The following is a 17,728-nucleotide window of genomic DNA, read 5'->3' as shown; positions in this document are numbered from 1 at the left end:
CTCTAGGAGTCATTCATGAGTTTACCTGACTGTACAGATAATTTAAAGGAGAATTGCTGAGACCTTGTCTTGTGATCATCAAAGAACAGGCTAGAGGATTCTATGATCAGACTGGGAGTTTCAATCTTATCCAGTCTTGCTGATGTTATCCTAGTTTATGTATGTGGAAAAGGTCGACCTCATACTATACACAGGTTTAAAATCGAGCTTGTTTTTAATATTCTAGGGACACTTGAGGCCACCTTTTCTTTTTTTAAGATTTTATTTATTTATTAATGAGAGACACAGAGAGAGAGAGAGGCAGAGACACAGGCAGAGGGAGAAGCAGGCTCCATGCAGGGAGCCAGACATGGGGACTTGATCCCGGGTCTCCAGGATCAGGCTCTGGACTGAAGGTGGCGCTAAACCACTGAGCCACCTGGGCTGCCTGGGGCCACCTTTTGATAGATGAAAGCTTCTCCAGAATTGTAGAAGTTGAGCCTCCTATATCTGCAATTTTAACACCACTCCTCACTTAAGATAATACAGGATTTTATAGGATACAGGATTTTTAAATCCTAAAATATAGGATTTTATATTAGGATATTTTAAATAGGATAATTTTAAAAGTTATTATTAGTTATTTTCCATTCTTCCAAGAACTAAACAAAGTCTGTCTAAATTGCTGTAGACATTTTGGGTTCAATTGAAGGAAGACCTCCTTCATACTACCAATGATTAAACAATGATTTGAGAGATTGAGAGAAAGTATAAAATTTCTGACTCCAGAGAAAGAGTATTTTATTTTAGATATGCTTCTCTTTTCCATGAAAGAGCAGAAAACTGGCACCATTTTGTTTCCTGTTAGATTAATTACCTGGCTTTCAGAGTATTGGGAATAAGCTAGGTATATAGAGATATTTTAGTTTTTAAATTCCTAAGTATTCTTCGATCTCCTTTCCATTAACTTTCTACTTATTCAGTCATAAACCAAGCGCTAAGGTTTTTGCTATTATTACATCCCTTATACCATTGGTTCCAGGTCTTACATGCACCAAGGATTTGACTTTTTGTGTACACAGAGTGATTTATTCCTGGGGGTTGGAATCTGTGTCTGGTTCATTTTGATTTTCAAAAACCACCTATTATATTTTTGAAACAAAAATTAAAAGCAGAAATTGTTTACTGTCATATGAATTTCTCAGTCAATTTTTCTTTACTATGAATATAAAGAAAGGATTGAGCTTTTAGAATTATTAGAAAATTTCTAGAATAGGCAAATAGATAAAGTAGATTGGTAGTTGCTTAGAGAGTTGGGGAAAAGGGAAGAATCTTTTTGTTAAGAAAAATATTCTAAAATTAATTGTGATGGGAGTGCCTAGGTGGCTCAGTCAATAAGTGTCCAACTCTTGATCTCAACTCATGTCTTTTGTTTATTTTTGTTTTGTTTCGTTTTGAACTCAGGTCTCGATCTCAGGGTTGTGAGCTCAAGCCTGCATTGGGCTCTTAAAAAAAAAATCTGTAAAATTAATTGTGATGGTTGCGCAACTGTGATTATACTAAAACTTATTGAGCCATAAACAGATCATATTCCATAAACAGATCATTGTATTACATATTAATTTTTTGTCTAAAACTTACCCTACTTCAAAAAAAAAAAAAAGAGAGAGAGAGAGAGAGAGAGAGACAACCATTGAACATTGCCCAGCTCGGAAGAAATAGGTCAATGATAAAGAGTGAACAGTTTTGGAGAATTATTGCCATAGTAATAAAATGTTAGGAAAAAGGAATCCAAGGAGCAGAGTTGATTTATTGCTCAGTCTTAATGTGAGTAAGAATTAATTAACTTTAGTGGCCTGCTTAATTTTCTTAAAAATTATGATACAAAACAAAAAACCTTGAATACTAATGCATTTGGCAAGAAAAAGAAAAAAGGCACATGACATTTTGTAAAGGATTATATAACTTATCAAATTTAGCCAAAACAATGAACGGAAGAACACCAGAGAACAATTATGCTATAGGGAAATTTGGCAATTCAAGTGAGGATTTCACTGCAAGATACTTTTTAGTTCTTCCTTACATTTCTGCAAGTAAAATGTTTTTCTTATTTCAAGGCAAATTTCCTATATTTATACTAGTCCTCTTCTTAGTTATTCTATACCAGTATATTACCCATTTAATTTAGCTCCTAACTTCAGAGCTACTTAAAAGGAAATCTAGAAAAAAAAAAAAAAGAAATCTAGAATGTCTCAAGTAAAATGTGTTCCACAGAAAATAGCTGCACAGCAATTCAAGGAGATATGGTCATAAAATGGAAAAAACCACCAGTATATGGTTAGGTGTTATAATATCCTAGTCTCCTGCCCAGAGGTAAGATTATAATCAGTGGTATTTTTTTTTTAATTTTTATTTATTTATGATAGTCACACAGAGAGAGAGAGAGAGAGGCAGAGACATAGGCAGAGGGAGAAGCAGGCTCCATGCACCGGGAGCCCGACGTGGGATTCGATCCCGGGTCTCCAGGATCGCGCCCTGGGCCAAAGGCAGGCGCCAAACCGCTGCGCCACGCAGGGATCCCTAATCAGTGGTATTAACATAAAGTACATTCTAGCAGATTAAGTCCAACAAACGAATGAGAAAGTGCTCCAAGAAATGGAAACTAAGGTCCAAAGGGTTTCCCTACCCTTCCTTCATTCTTTATAATAATGAGAACTGTCCCTCAATGCCTCAATTCACATTGTGTATGGAATTGTTTCTACTGCAACTGTTTACTGGAAAGGAAATTACCTTTACCCTATAGCAGTATGGAATAAATTTAAAAAATGATTTGTAAATTCCCAGAAATCCCCAGTGAGATATAATTTAGCTGTTACTAGAGACCAAGAGGACAGCATTCACTTTACTCTAGATTTTTAGAGTTAAACCTCAGCAAACATCTCATGTGATTTGTTTTTAGATCATAAAATAAAATTAATATTAATCTAGCTCCTAGGCACTTAGATTGGCTTTGTAAATTATTGGTTGACTCATGCTCACTAAAGTCATCCATTTTATGCCAGAGGCTTTATTAGCAGTACAGAGGCATGAAGAACTGGGAAACAAAAGAATCCATGGATAGATAGTGTACTGGGTGTTGCAGATCTCCTCAATCTTCCAACTGTTTGTATCTGTTTCTTTTCCCTAACAGTAATCTATGTATATCAAAATAAGCCACTTAATCCCTTTTGTAAATTAAAGCTGAAGGAATTGAAAAAAAATTATTACAATGATAATTCCTCTTTTTTAACAAAAAGATGAGAGACATAGTTTTTCCATAACACTCTACCAAGTCCCTTTTTCTCCTCTTGTATTTTCCAAACACTGAGAAATTATCCCTGCACTCAATTCAGGGGGCACAGATAGCGTGCTGATATCTGTAGTACTGTAAATGTACAGAATATCCTGTATATCATGAATAAGATCAGTACAACTTCATTTCCATAAGTAAAGATTCAAATGGCTGATTCCCCATCTGAGTCAGACATCATTGTTTCTTGTTATTTTTATGGCAACCCAGCATTTCATTTAATTACATAAGATATTTTATAGTGCTCATTTACTCACTGGGCATTAATCCTCATGATGTCCACCTATGACAAAATAAAATCCCAAACCAAAACAATAGTGATAACTACCACCAAAACCAAACAAACTAAACAAAGCCCATCATACATACTTTTGCCAGTACCAAACATTCACTATGAACTACTGCCCATAATGCTCAGTGTTTAATGCTTATTTCAAAACAATTTAAACTGAACCATGAATCACAGCTTTCCTTACAAATATATCGAAACAAAATAGATCATCAGAGGTACATTCAAAGTGTCACTATACCCCTCTCCTATGGCTTCTTGTCCATCTTCCCCATCTAGTTTCAACATAAAACCTAGAATAATAGTTAACAGTATCAAAAAAGCTGCCAAGGAAACAAGTACTTGAAGAATTTTTCACAAAAGCAATCATTCCCCAAATAAAGTTTTATTTTGAAAAGAATACAACATAGTCATAGAAATTTAGGGACACATTTAGCAATACTCATGAGTCAAATTATATTACAAGTGAGGTCGCCGTCTGTGTCTGATTATTCCCATGAATGGAAAGATATAAAGTTGCAGCTAAACCAAAGGCAGATATCTAAAAACACCGTAACTTATTTATATGCTTTCATTTCATACTTGTGTCTAAATATTTAGATGGGAATTGATGCAAATTCACATGAGATAAAGAAATATGCTGCCCAGATAATAAAAATTCTTTTTACTTTTCTTACTGTATCACAGATAGCGTCACCAGTGATTTCTGTACAAAGGAGCACCACATGGCAAGCTCTTTCCTTCCTGATGTAAACACAGCATAAGGCTTTTGGCATTGCGGTTCGTAACTCCCCCAGGTTGAGGAAAATAGCAGTGACAATTTAAGAGTTTTCTACATAGAGCTGATTTCATCAGGAAAAAAAAAAAGGTGTTATATATGTTCTTCTCAAGACCTTTATGTTTTAGTGAGGAAAATTCAATATACAATTAGTGAAAGTAACTTGTATATGATGGAAAAATTGTTTGTGATTCTCTAAAAAAAACAAAACAAAAAAATCTAGAGGTAAACAAGAATGAAAGGCCTCAGACACACACCTGGACCCTCTCACAGCATAGGGTTTTTGAGGTAATTCAGTGCTAATCCCAAGTTTATTCAACAAAACCAGAGCCATTCCCAGATCAGGGGAAGAATTCCAAAGCACCCAAAACAGCCAATTAACCATCTTCAAAGGATAAGGACCCGAAGATAAAAAACAAAAACAAAAACAAAAAACAAAACAGAACAAAAACCAAAAAACAGCATAGACTGCTAGGAGAGCAAATTGAAGAGAGAATTAGGCCCAATGAAGTCAAAGGAAATTTTTGTTTTTTCAATAGCAGAGGGCAATATAAGATGATGAATTAGGGAACTTCGATCTGGTTGCCAAGTTGCCTGACCTCAGGCAAAACAATCAATTTCTTTGAAGAATAATGTCCTCATCTCTAAAATAGGTACACTGAGATCCACCAGCTTTGTTCAGAGGCTTCAGAGAGATGAAAACCAAAGACAACAATGTACTTGAGATCCCTTTGGAAAGATAAGGAACTATTCTTAGTAAATGGAGATTCAGGGGCTTTTTTTTTTTTTTTAACATATTAAGGATAAAAACCAATTTCAGGTAAAATTAGTAAATCTTCTATTTTTTGACCTAGGACAGATTTCTATGCAACAGTAGTTGCTGTGAGTCTGTGTCATTTTTTGATAAGCAGAAATGGGAAATTTTTGATTGGCTTATAAATTTCTCTCATAATACAATGTTATTGTAGTATAATATAGTACATAGAGATTTTATTTAATAAACCAGGAAGGGTCATCAGCCACACTTAAAAAGGAAACACTGAATAAACATAACTCTACCTCAGCTCCAAACTTCTGACACATTATTACAAAGACCCAGAAACACATAATTTGTCCTATTAGTCATTAGAGGTTATTAGTCACTAGGAACGGAAGTTCATACAGATTAGGTCCTGGGCAGAACGTTTCAATGTATACATATTTCATTAAGTTTGTGACTCACTTCAGCATTGCACATCTCAGTGGGGCAGTAACTGTTAATAAGGCCAGTTCAACAACCACTTTCCTCTTGCTTAAGCAGACTCAAAAGCAGTTACAGATACACCGTTTCATTATAACATAAAAATAGTAAGCCTTGGGCTATCGCACATGGCTTTTCAAATGTCAGTATCTAACTTGGATAAAATAAGGGAAAAAGAAATAGAGGGAGCTGATTTGTGCTGTAACCTGTTCTTATGTTGGGCATGCTCCCAGCTGCAATATTTTAAAATTACGAGTAAGCAAGTAAAACAGAAGGCTTTATATGTGAAAGTGGAAAATGATCCAGAAGTCTTCTATTCAAAAACAAGTTAATTTTTTCTTCCCAATAACTCACCAGAAAGAAATGGGCACTTAGGAATTCTAGGGCTTCTTCTGAATGATATTCAGAAAAATACATAAAAATAAAAAACAGAGTAAGAACAGCACATTATTTAAAAATAAGACTTCCTTTACAAATGGTTGCCCTGTCTTTAAGGATGTGTGCCATAGAAAATGGGCACGTGTGTCTCTATAACTCATCATGTTTATATGTAAATTCTCTGGCAGATATAAATCCATCTTTGTCTTCATCTTCTTTATCAAAAATATCCTCCACCAAAACATCATGATGACTTTCATTCACCACTGCACCATGCTTTTCAAATTCCTTCTTTAAATACACTTTAACCTACAAAATAATGGGTCTCATTAATAATTCTAATTCATAAGATACCCATATCAAGCCAGTTAATATCACAGAGTGGACTGGTAGTTCATTTGATTATGTATAACAATGACTAAACAATTACAATGTATTTGTAATGACAGTAAAAGGTATTATTTCCCCTTAAAAACTGTTGCTATACTGCTACAGTAAAGACACAGAATATTGCTCAGAGGCGAAGACAAGGCTTATATTATCTGAAAAACACCCAAAGAAAGCATACTATCTGTTCTTGATCCGAGTCTAAATAAAGCCAAGCATTTGAAAGACTGCAGTCTTTCACTCCATTGAATTATCCAGATCTCATTTTCTAACTAGGGCCAGAATCCCAGATATTTCTCTTAAAATGAGATTAAAGGATAGCATTTTTTAAACTTATTTAAATTTAAAAAAAAATTATTAAATCCAGTATAATTCACATAGTGTAATGTTAGTTTCAGATGTACAATATAGTGAACAATTCAACAGTTCTATACATTACTCAGTGCTTATCATGATAAGTATACTCTTAATCCCCTTCACTTATTTCACCCATCCCCCACCTGCTTCCCAGCTCTTAATGGCATTTTTTAATTTAACTAAGTGTCTGGTAATAGTTCATGCCATGGCCCTGGCTATGATCATGCCTCATGACCTTTCAATCTCAGACATTAAAGCAAAATCCAACCTAATGAGTGCTTAGACCAAAATTTTCCACTCTCCTCCAGACATTTAAAGATATAAACAAAATACTGTTCTCACTTACCTACCAGATTCACCATAATGCAGTTCAACCTGCATTTTCATTTTTAATCAGAATCTCTATTACTCCTTCTGTTAGATCAATAATTTCAAATCCTTTCCCCCCTCCACCAATATGTAAATATATGACATACATTTACTTTTAAGATTAAGGAGGTTTAATGCAGTTATAAAAAAAAAAGGGGGGGATGATAAAGCTATATGGATTAATGTAGAATATATCTGGGCAGTCTGGGTGGCTCAGGGGTTTGTTTAGCACTGCCTTCAGCCCAGGGCCTGATCCTGGGGACCTAGGATCGAGTCCCACATCAGGCTACCTGCATGGAGTCTGCTCTCCCTCTGCCTGTGTCTCTGCATCTCTCTCTCTCTCTCTGTCTCTCTCTCTGTCTCTCATGAATAAATAAATTAAATATTTTTTTAAAAATGTAGAATATATCTCTAGGATATACTGTATGAATAAAGCAAGATGCCAAATATTATGTATGTCCTGCTACTTTTTGTGTAAGAAAAGGGGAAATAGGAAAATATATTCACATTTGCTTGTATTTGCATAAAGAAACACTGGAAAGATACATTAGAACCTAATAAAATGGGACATCTGGGTGGCTCAGCAGTAGAGCATCTGCCTTCACACTCAGGGCGTGATCCTGGAATCCCAGGATCAAGTCCCACATTGGGCTCCCTGCATGGAGCCTGCTTCTCCCTCTGCCTGTGTCTCTGCCTCTGTGTGTGTGTGTGTGTGTGTGTGTCTCTCATGAATAAATAAATACAATCTTAAAAAAAAAAAAGGGATGCGAAAGAGGGGTAGATCACAGAGTAGGAGGAGATGTGGGTGGGAGAAAGACTCCTTAATAAACACCTTTTTTAATTGGATAGATTTTTTTTTGAATCACATGAATGTGTTATATATAAAATTTTTTTTAAATGAAAGGTAATTAAAATTTATACTGGATAGAAAAAAAAGTCCAGACTAGTAATATTATGAGATGTTATGAATTTAGTAACTGTAGATCATGACCCTGTGAGCTCATAACAACTTCACTTATTTAAGACTTAATCATTTCCTGGCCATTAGAATGAAGTTGATCGAAACATAAAAAGGGACTTGACTTCTGACCAGCCAAGACACAACATAGAACATGGGCAAACAGAAAAACACAGAGTAGATGTCTACCTCCACTTGTCTTCCCATAGCAGCCATACTAAAGACAAGTATGTGTAAAAATCGCTGCAAAAGCCTAAATAAATTATAGAGACCTTCTTGCTTTCTTCTTACTCAAACATTAAGATGAGCTGGGAAAGATCTTCTGATCTAGAAAACTCAGCCTGGAGTCTCCTTTCCCCAGGTGTCAACCAGAACAAAACAACATGTGGGTTGTTTGCTGCTAACTGCTAGAAAATTTAGCAGTGCATTTAGCAGCCAGTTTACAGTTTTAAACATAAACCATCAATATGAGCTATTTCTCAGAACATCTGTTTCTTATACAGCAACTCCAAAACGGGAATTGTGTTAGCAAAATGGATCTTTCAAAAATTCAGGGTGATGGCAAGATACAATGAACCTTAAGTATGGTGGGGAGAGGAGGGCAGGGGCAAAAGAAGGAAAGATGGTTTTTAAGTCTCAATAAATTTCTCTCCAAAACAATGATTTCCTATTTTTTTAAAAAGCCAGTATTCAAAGCATCAGCATTTTCAGAAAACTTATAAATCATATTTTATCCAAATAAAAATAAGTTTTCTTTAAAAATACATTTTTTAAAAAGTGATGAGAAAGAGAGAAACAAAGAAAGGAATAAGAGGAAAGAAAGATCACCTCAGCTTTAGAGAGTTTCCAGTCATCGTTAAGATCCATTTCTTGGAATGACTCATGGGATCTCGGTCCATTTCGAATCTCCAGGAGATCAATGTTGAATATCAGTGTACTCTCTGGGGGAATTTTACCTGACATGAGGAGAGAGGAAGGTTAAGTTTCATTTAAACAATCCCAGAGTCTTGATGACAGAAAAGTTACGATATTGAACAAAATATTCTTTTCATTGAATTAAATGAAGAGCCTTCCTAACATTGTCACACTTAAATGACTTATAATTATATTTTACTCAAACGAATAGAATAGAGAAGGAATAATCCAAACCAGTAGATAAAAAGCAGTCTGTTTTTGGCTTTGCGATTACAAATAGTTTTGTGCACATGAACACACACATACATACAGATATGCCTCATGGCCTGGTATTAAATTTCAAATATGATTAAGATATTACATATTACATGTCAAGAATGACTTAAAGGGCTTTAGATAATTCAGAGTTAATTATAGTACAAATGATTTACTACCTTTGGCATCAGCAAAGTCCTGACCTAGGAATACATACAGTACTGCCATTTACCACTAGGAGGCAATATCTAGCTGGGTGAGATCTGGTGTCACACCAGCCGTATTAAAGCTTACCCCACCCTTTAAGCCTATTTCCTCATCTGTAAAATGCAGAATCTGTTGGGAGGATGAAGGAAGATAAGTCTGCAAAATATTTAGCATTATGCTTGATAGATAGTGAGCTCTCAGTATATGTTACTAGGATAGAATTACCTCACCAGCTTTAAAAACAATGTGGAAAAGTCTGACAATTTCAGAAAGTTAGGCAATACCCCCTGATATAGAACATTATGCCTATTTTGAAAAAATTTCATGAGACAGAAGAAATTAAAACAAATTTCTGAGAAGAGAGATTAAAAAAAATCTTTAAAAATGAAAAGAGCTTTGTTCAAGTCCCAGAGACCTTTAAAAAAAAAAAAAAAACTTTCTGGGAAGTATGTTCACTTTTTTCAACCGGTTTCCTTATAATTATATTTAACACACAGGTCTGGGAACATGACAAATATTTCTTAGTTACCCCACCTCAAATCCCACATATTTCCATGAAAGCACATTTGTTAAATATTTAAAAGAACAAAACTTACACTGTGTGTCCAAGCTTACCATTCCAGATCTAGACAGAGAGAGGGCATGCACTAGAAGCGTCGACAAAACTGGTGTCTTTCCAAAGGAGGCATGCAAATATGGTACCAAAAGACTACAAAATTAGTATTATGTATATATTAGAACAGTTAGTTTCATGGCTCTCAGTTTAGAGGAAATGACTCAAATTTAGATCTTTACTTGTTATAAAGTAAAATTGAGTTATATACAATATAGAGAAAGAGTAATGGACTAATACTACATATATATTAAAGGTGAGACAAGATACAACAGGAAGGTAAAAGAATACACTTGAATATCAGAGAAACATTTTCTGGATACTTGATTTTCTTCTCTAAAGAAAGTATTAAAATAAGAATTGAGTTTGGTTAGTAAATCCCATTCTGTGCATAAGATTTATACAGCAAGTTCCATTTTAGAATTTACAATGCTTCACATATGGCACTTACTTTCTTCTAAGTAAACTGCAGCTAGGATTCTCACTTTGTAAATAGCTAAGCTACCTAAGGATACTGTGAAGTCTATGTTTCTAGAGTATCAGTGTGTTCCCTGTCTGGTTCTAACGACTACTCAATAATTTTTTGGCAGGGGGCACCTGGGTGACTCAGTCAGCGAAGTGTCCCACATCTCAATCTTGGGTTTCAGCTCAGATCATGATGTCATGGGTCAGATCATGATCTCAGGAGTCCTAAGATCAAGTCTCTGGTCCAGCTCTGCGCTCAGCAGACAATCTGCTTGAGAATCTCTCTCTCTGTCCCTGCCCCCCCCCACTCTCTCTCTCTCTCTCTCTCTCACTCTCTCAAATAAAGAAATCTTTAAAAAATAATAATTTTTTCATTATATAATACATGCCCATTGCAGAGAATTTGGAAAAGACAAAACCAGAAATAAAAATAATTTCCAGTCATCCATCATTATCATTCTTTATTATTTTCTTGTGATTCACTCTATATGTAAATAAACTTCAGCTTTATTTTCTTTTATATATAACACTATGTCATACACACTTGGATAAAATTTTTTAATCTTTGAAATGCCGTTTTTTAATAGCTGGGCCAGATTTCATTTAGCTAAACCCTTCTCATTATCCACTGAAGTTGGTGCCAATATTTTTGCTATTAGAAACAATGTAGTAATGGACATCCCTGTTCACAAATCTTTCTCCTGATACTTGATTATTCCCTTAGGTTAAATGAGAAAGGAACTATAGGACACATGCATATCTTACACAGGAAACATCATCAGGCCTCTTGTAAATAGCCCTTTGGAAAGCTGCATGGCTTCCCATTCAAACAGCAGGTATGCACGCCTGCTCTGGAACAAAGGAGCACAAACTCTCCTGGAATCAACTAGCCCATTTGCTTCTCTTTTATTAAACTCATTTCATGTCACTCTTTAGTTTTATAAATGAACTGTAAAAAAGTTCTAAAACAACTTTTTTTAAAAAGATTTTATTTATTTGAGAGAGCATGAAAGAGAGAGAGAGAGACTGAGATCACAAGCAGTGGGGATGGTAGAGGGAGAAGCAGGCTTCCCACTGAGCAGGGAACCAAATGCAGGGCTAGATCCCAGGACCCTGGGAACAAGACTTGAGCCCAAGGCAGCTGTTTAACTTACTGAGCCACTCAGGCGCCCTAAAACAAGTTTTAAACAGGAGCGAAAGCAATCTCCAAAAAAAACTTTGTTGTAGAAAACTTCAGTTGTGAGTCACTGGCAGCCCACATCTAACCCTCATTTAATGCCTTAATAATCTATATTTTACACATTCAACTCATCAAAACCTTTATGTTGAATAATCTTTCTTTTTGCATTGTGAAAATAAATTGATGAGTTTCAGCTGGGGATGATGAAAAAGTTCTAGAGGTGGATAGTGGTGATGTTTGTATAACAATATGAATGTTCATAATGTTACTGAACTATACGCTTAAAAAATGGTTAAAATAGTACACATCATATTATGGGTATTGTGCCACAATTTAAAAAAAATTTTTTTAAAAACCCATTATTTTGGTTAATATGGTAGTTAGTTGTTAATGATAGAGGTCAAGGTTCCAGAACTATTTATGATTAGCTCAGTTGTCCATTAAGATATAACAGCTTTAATTTGACCATTTCAAATGATAAGACACAATCATACTTCCTAAAAAAATATACATCTCTACTTACTTTTAAGGAGAAAAAAAATCCCACATAGTAGTTACTCTAATTTCAGTCTCCTAAATCCAGAGAACTCCAACGCTATAGTAAAAATGTAGAATTGTTTATTACCTTTTCCTTCTTTTCCATAGCCCAGGGCAGGAGGAATGATGAGCTTTCTCTTCTCTCCTACACACATTCCCTTCAAGCCCTGGTCCCAACCTTTGAGAGCTTCCAGGATGCCCAAGGTAAACCAAATGGGCTGACCATTGTTATGTTTGTGACTATAATAGAAAGAAAACACATTAGAACTTTCTAATAACTTTTTTTTTATTTCTACGGTGCATTTTTCCCCCATCCATAAGTGGTTAAACTTGAAAGTTAACAAAAACAGCTACATACATACGCACAAAACCAAATCAATTTTGTAATTCACTGTCCATATTTCTTGATGCAAATTTCACACAATTGACTCAGGTAAAGAAGGTGAGAGGGAATAATAATTAAAACAGTTAATAACTATTTGTGATTTATTGTGTACCCTGACAATGAGCTAAATATCATGATTTCCTCATTGTACAGAGGAGGAAACTCAGGTTAAGTGTGCCAGTATCTGATCTAACTCCAAAGTTCAAGGTCTTAACCACAATGATGCTGTCCCAGGAATATCATAAGGGGGCAGAAGAGGGGAAAAAATAATGGAAAATAGGTGAGTTTGGGAAGGAAGATGAGAAGCTAAGGAAAATTCACTGCCAACCTTTGTGAGTCCGTACCCACATGGACTTCGGAGTCAAGAGCATAGCACCTTCAAGCCTATCCACAAACTCTCCCAATACATTGCCTGGTGATGGCTCTGATAGGTGGAAAAGGCTGCTTTTCAACCCTGAACCCCACCTAGGCAGTGGCCACAGGCATCTTCTGTGAGGCTATGCAAGGAAGCCTGGAGGAGTGGCCCTTCAAGGACTGAGGGAGAAGGAAATAGCCAAAGTATCCTGGCTCATGTGCTGGAGAGAGGCCAGCCTAAGAAATCCAGCTGGCTGAGCAACTAGGGGACTTGAAGGCTGAGTAGTGCCTGAGCCCTGAATAGCTCCCTTTCAGGGCAATACGGAAAGTGTTCTCAGGGACAACTTATAGGTGAGAATGAGATACCACTGTACTAGATTAGTTACTAAATCCAGGTAAAGATCATTACTTCTCCTTTTCCTTAATTTCCCCCCATGACTAAAGAAACAAACTGCTGACTGTACAACATTTGGGAAGGCTAGAAAAGAATAAAGAAGGAAGAAAACAATCTGCCACCCAGTGCTGACTACAGTTTTGGCACATTTCTTGTCACAGCTAAAAGACTTAAGCTACGTACCACACAGGCTATCGTTCTAGAAATTGCAAACATGCTTTACGATGGACCATTTGATGGTAATTATTCACAATATTCAGGGTTAGTAGTTCCTAACCATCTACACTGAGGTTACATGACAACAGTTCCCTCATCAGGTACTAGAACATTAGTAGCGAACTCCCAAATAATGTCTTACAGCTACCACCAAAGTCCACATACCATAGGTTTTTCCATTCGAGACCTGAAAGAAATCACGCTGTGTCTAATAGAGATTGAACTAAAAATAAAAATGTGATTGAAAATTTTAAATGCAAGTCTTAATACTGGTTAATGTGGCCCTGGCCTTGTCAATAAGGAGATAAAGCTGTTGAAAATTCTATGGCAAGCCACTGTTTTTGTAAAGTTTTGCAAGGGCTAACAGAGTTCAGAGAAGGGTGCCATTCGCTTCTCCAAAGCCTCAGGACAGACCAGGTCTGAACGCCCAATGAAGGCAGGTCATCAAACCAGGTCTAGGAGGGGCCACAAAGCTTCACTACTTTAGTTCATGCTGTTCTCCCTACCTGGAATGTCCTCTCCGCTCGCATTCTCCACTGAGAAGGAACCCTCCACCCATCTTTCAAGGCCCATCTCAGTTATGATCTCTGGGAAGTCTTTCTCTTTCTCCACCTCTTGGAGCATAAATAATTCCAGACCCCACTGTGCTTTGTGAACACTTTGAACGTTCTGCACTATATGGCATGAGTTATTGACTTGTCTTCTTCCTCTCTGTAGATGATGTACAGCTGGAGGCCAAGAACCCATCACCTCTGCATCCTCAAGTCCTGACTTGTGGCTGTCCAACAAGGGTTGGTTAGATGAGCAGAGAAATGAATGGACAAGGATGGAGGAGTCAAAGTTTTTTAATCTTCCTAGTATCAAGCACAGAGCCTAACACAAAAGAAATGCTCAATAAATACTGTTGGAACGGAATAAAGAGAATCAGTGCCTAATTCGAAATCTGTACACTTGTAAAACTTTTCTTTGTTGCAATTTCTTTGCTTATAGAACAGAAATAATGATAGTGTAACCACCTGAAAATCCTTCACTGTAGGTATTGGATTAATCTTCCATAACCACACCCACACCCATCAATGAAGTCTTTGAATTTCTAGAAAGAAACAAATAATGAAACAAATCATGGTACTGTGCCTTGACCAAAATGTCATCTGTAAGAACAAAGATTAAACAGATCAATGGCCCAGCATTAGCATATCCTACTAGCGAATAAATGATTGTGTATCCTTCTCATGATGCCCGCTGTGAAAAGTTTTAAGTAAATTTCACCTACGCCAAGTGAAAAATGGAATTGAGTTATTTTCCCTCGGGATTGTTGTTTGAAAAATAAGAATTCCTTTAAGTCTTTTTCTCTATGTATTGCCTAACTCTAAACCTAGATTAATTCTGCAGTCTTTCAAAGATTCTAGTTCTGATTTTTATAATAATTAAAAAAAAATTTAACCCTTTATCCCTTACCACGTTTCCAGTAAGAACTTCAAAGGCTCTGTTACATAAGATGGTCGTTAAACAATTTCCTTTTCCAAAGAAGGAAATAACATATTTCAGTTTTTTGAAAGAGAGGTAAAAATCTGGTATAGGCTAGCTTTCCTGCCCGAGAGTTGGCATCGGTGGGTGGTTGTTCACTGTTTTTACCTCCAGGGTATAATTACTTACGTGGAGTGAAATAAGGAGCCATCCTTTTCTAAGTAGCCTTCATAGTGGACCAACATCAAGTCCCCCCCTTTGGTCTTGCGATGGCAGATGAAAGGCTTCTGCAGCACCTCGATCTTCACTTCTGGTTCAGGGATCAGAGCCCCACTCAAAGAAGTGACCAACAGCGTCAGCACCGCGTTCCACAGGAAAAGCCTCATCTCGCTGCAAAAGGAAAGAAGTTCCTACAAAAACAGAGAAAGGGCCCCCGACCTCATGGAGCTAAGAACGTAGCTGGAGGCTTAAGGACAGCGGCCTCGGGCACGTTCATGACTCCCCGTTCCTAGCAGACGTGGCACATTTACTACAACAACTTTCCCACGCCTTGCAAACCCACCTCTAAGGAGTTAAACTCCCAAACCGGGGTCTGACTGGCTCCCGCAGCTGGGCCGCCGGGGAAGGACGGCTTCCCATTGGCTGGCGGTGCTGTCCGCTGGAGCCGCGCAAGCCAATGATGCTGCAACAATGACAGCGGGGCGGAGCCGGGGCCGGTCCGGCTGCGACCGCCCCCCCCCGGGGCGTGGTCCTAGAGCCCGTCGGGTTGAGAGAAAGCCGCGGCCTCGGACTTTGCGAGACTGGGGGGTGCGGGGAGGCGCGGACCTAACCGGAACCCCCACCCCCACCCCCACCCCCACCCCCACCCCCGGCGGATTCACAGCCGTAAAATTAGGCGGGCTCAGCTGGCTGGGAAGAGTGCCGGACCCGGGGGAAAGGGGTTCCGGAAAGACTCGTTTACTCTCACCCGTGCTGAGAGACCACCCCCCCGCCCCCCAGAGTCCCGCAATCCTGCTGCTGCGGTGATCTGACTTGCTGTATAAAGGATAAAGGCTTAAAAAAAAGTTCCGTACGTTTCGCAGAGCGCGTTCCGGTGCGTAAGCCTCACAGCACCGGTGAGGTCGGCTCTTTAGTCCCATTAAATGATAAATATATCTGGGCTTGGAGAGGTTAAGTGTCCCGCTTAAAGTTCAGCCTCAAAGCAATTGAGCTCCGCCTCCAAACCAGGTCCTCTGATTCATTCTGCAACACCGCGTAACGTGAGGACGGCTAATAATATATCACTTAGGTGGTGACCGTAGTGTAGGGGGTCAGGGGTAGCTCCCAGCGTGGATGAGGACGGGCGGGCCTCCACTTTAAAAAAAGAAAAGAAACCGTAATCACGGGTTGTGAGCTACATTGGGTCATCTTAGCTTAAAATTATTGGCTTTGCAGTTTTCGCCTAATTTCAAAAGCAAAACATGTTCACTGTCGTCGATGTGGAAGAAACTAGAAAGCACGAAGATAGTTTTTTTTTTCCGGTTAAAATACAGGAGTTGAATTAAATATGAGTTTCAGACACAACGAATCCATTGTTCTGTATTTTATTTGCTAAATTTGGCGATCTTATGCCAAAGAGAAAGGGGGTGGGGTGGGGTGGGGAAGATGGTCTATAGAGCCATCATCTACAAATAATCACCTTAAGGTTTTGAGGCATGCTTCTGTGACGTATGCCTAAAACAATTTGGATCAGATGGTACAGCTTGTTTCGTAACCAGCTCTTTCTGCACTTAATCTGGTGTTAATGTCTTCCCTGGTCAAATATCCTCAGCCCAGTACTTTCTCACACTTTAATTTGCTTAGGAATCCCCCGGAGAATCTTGTTAAAATGCACATTTCGACACTGGAGGCCTTGGGGTGAGATCTTGGAATTTCGACAAGCTCCTCGGTGATGCCAGGGCAGCAGTCCGCGGATCACACTTCCGAGGCCTGAGAGTGTAGACATGCTCACTAGGTGCACAGTATCCTATCGTGAGATTCCCATGAACTCCATAGGTTCTATTGGTGACCGACTCGATTTTGTGGGATCAATTAGCCTTTTTTTTTTTTTTTTAAGATTTTATTTATTCATGAGAGACACAGAGAGAGAGAGGCAGGCTCCATGCAGGGAACCCGATGCGGGACTCGATCCCATGACTCGATCCCGGGACTCGATCCCATGACTCGATCCCATGACTCGATCCCGGGACTCGATTCCATGACTCGATCCCGGGACTCGATCCCGGGACTCGATCTCGGGACTCCGGGGTCACGCCCCGGGCCGAAGGCAGGCGCTATCCCGCTGAGCCACCCAGGGATCCCCTCAATTAGCCTTTCAATAAGGACTGGACCTGGGGACTGGAACGCAGGAGGCACCCTAAGGGGTCTCCTTGGCACTCACCCCCCACCCCACCCCCGAACATCGAGAGGTGGGTTCTTTCCGATCGACAGTACCGCGAACAGTCAGGACCGTGTCCCGCACTGGTCGCAGACAGAGCTCTCCCTCCTTCCCGTGGACCCGTCGCCTCGTCCCGAGCCAGCCTCCCAAGACTCAATTTCCCGGCCATCCCCTCGGTCTACGTCAGCCCCGCCGCCGCCGCCGCCGCCGCCGCCGCCGCCGCCGCCGCCGCCGCCGCGG

The 17,728-nt window shown here is 38.7% G+C and overlaps 1 protein-coding gene across 4 annotated transcripts; it reads right to left on the bottom strand.

Moving 5' to 3' along the window:
• Positions 1–3,986: 3,986 nt before the first annotated feature.
• Positions 3,987–16,292, bottom strand: FKBP14 (FKBP prolyl isomerase 14). 4 transcript variants are annotated; one of them, XM_072783625.1, is made up of 5 exons: positions 16,146–16,292; positions 15,262–15,482; positions 12,345–12,496; positions 8,913–9,040; positions 3,987–6,322 (listed from the first exon to the last, which is right to left on the bottom strand). In XM_072783625.1, exons 1-5 carry the CDS (start codon positions 16,209–16,211, stop codon positions 6,164–6,166), a joined length of 726 nt encoding a protein of 241 aa, XP_072639726.1. In that variant the 5' UTR covers positions 16,212–16,292; the 3' UTR covers positions 3,987–6,163. The 4 variants fall into 4 exon arrangements, with proteins under 4 accessions (XP_072639726.1, XP_072639729.1, XP_072639728.1 ...); XM_072783628.1 differs by having other exon boundaries at positions 15,262–15,462; positions 16,146–16,287; XM_072783627.1 differs by lacking the exon at positions 16,146–16,292 and adding an exon at positions 15,635–15,757 and having other exon boundaries at positions 15,262–15,462.
• Between the last annotated feature and the right edge of the window lie 1,436 nt (positions 16,293–17,728).

This window comes from Canis lupus, chromosome 18 (genome assembly GCF_048164855.1).
Source record: "Canis lupus baileyi chromosome 18, mCanLup2.hap1, whole genome shotgun sequence".
Lineage (NCBI taxonomy): Eukaryota > Metazoa > Chordata > Mammalia > Carnivora > Canidae > Canis > Canis lupus.
The sequence above is the reverse complement of the archived record's forward strand: the minus strand, read 5'-3'. Positions and strand labels throughout refer to the sequence as shown.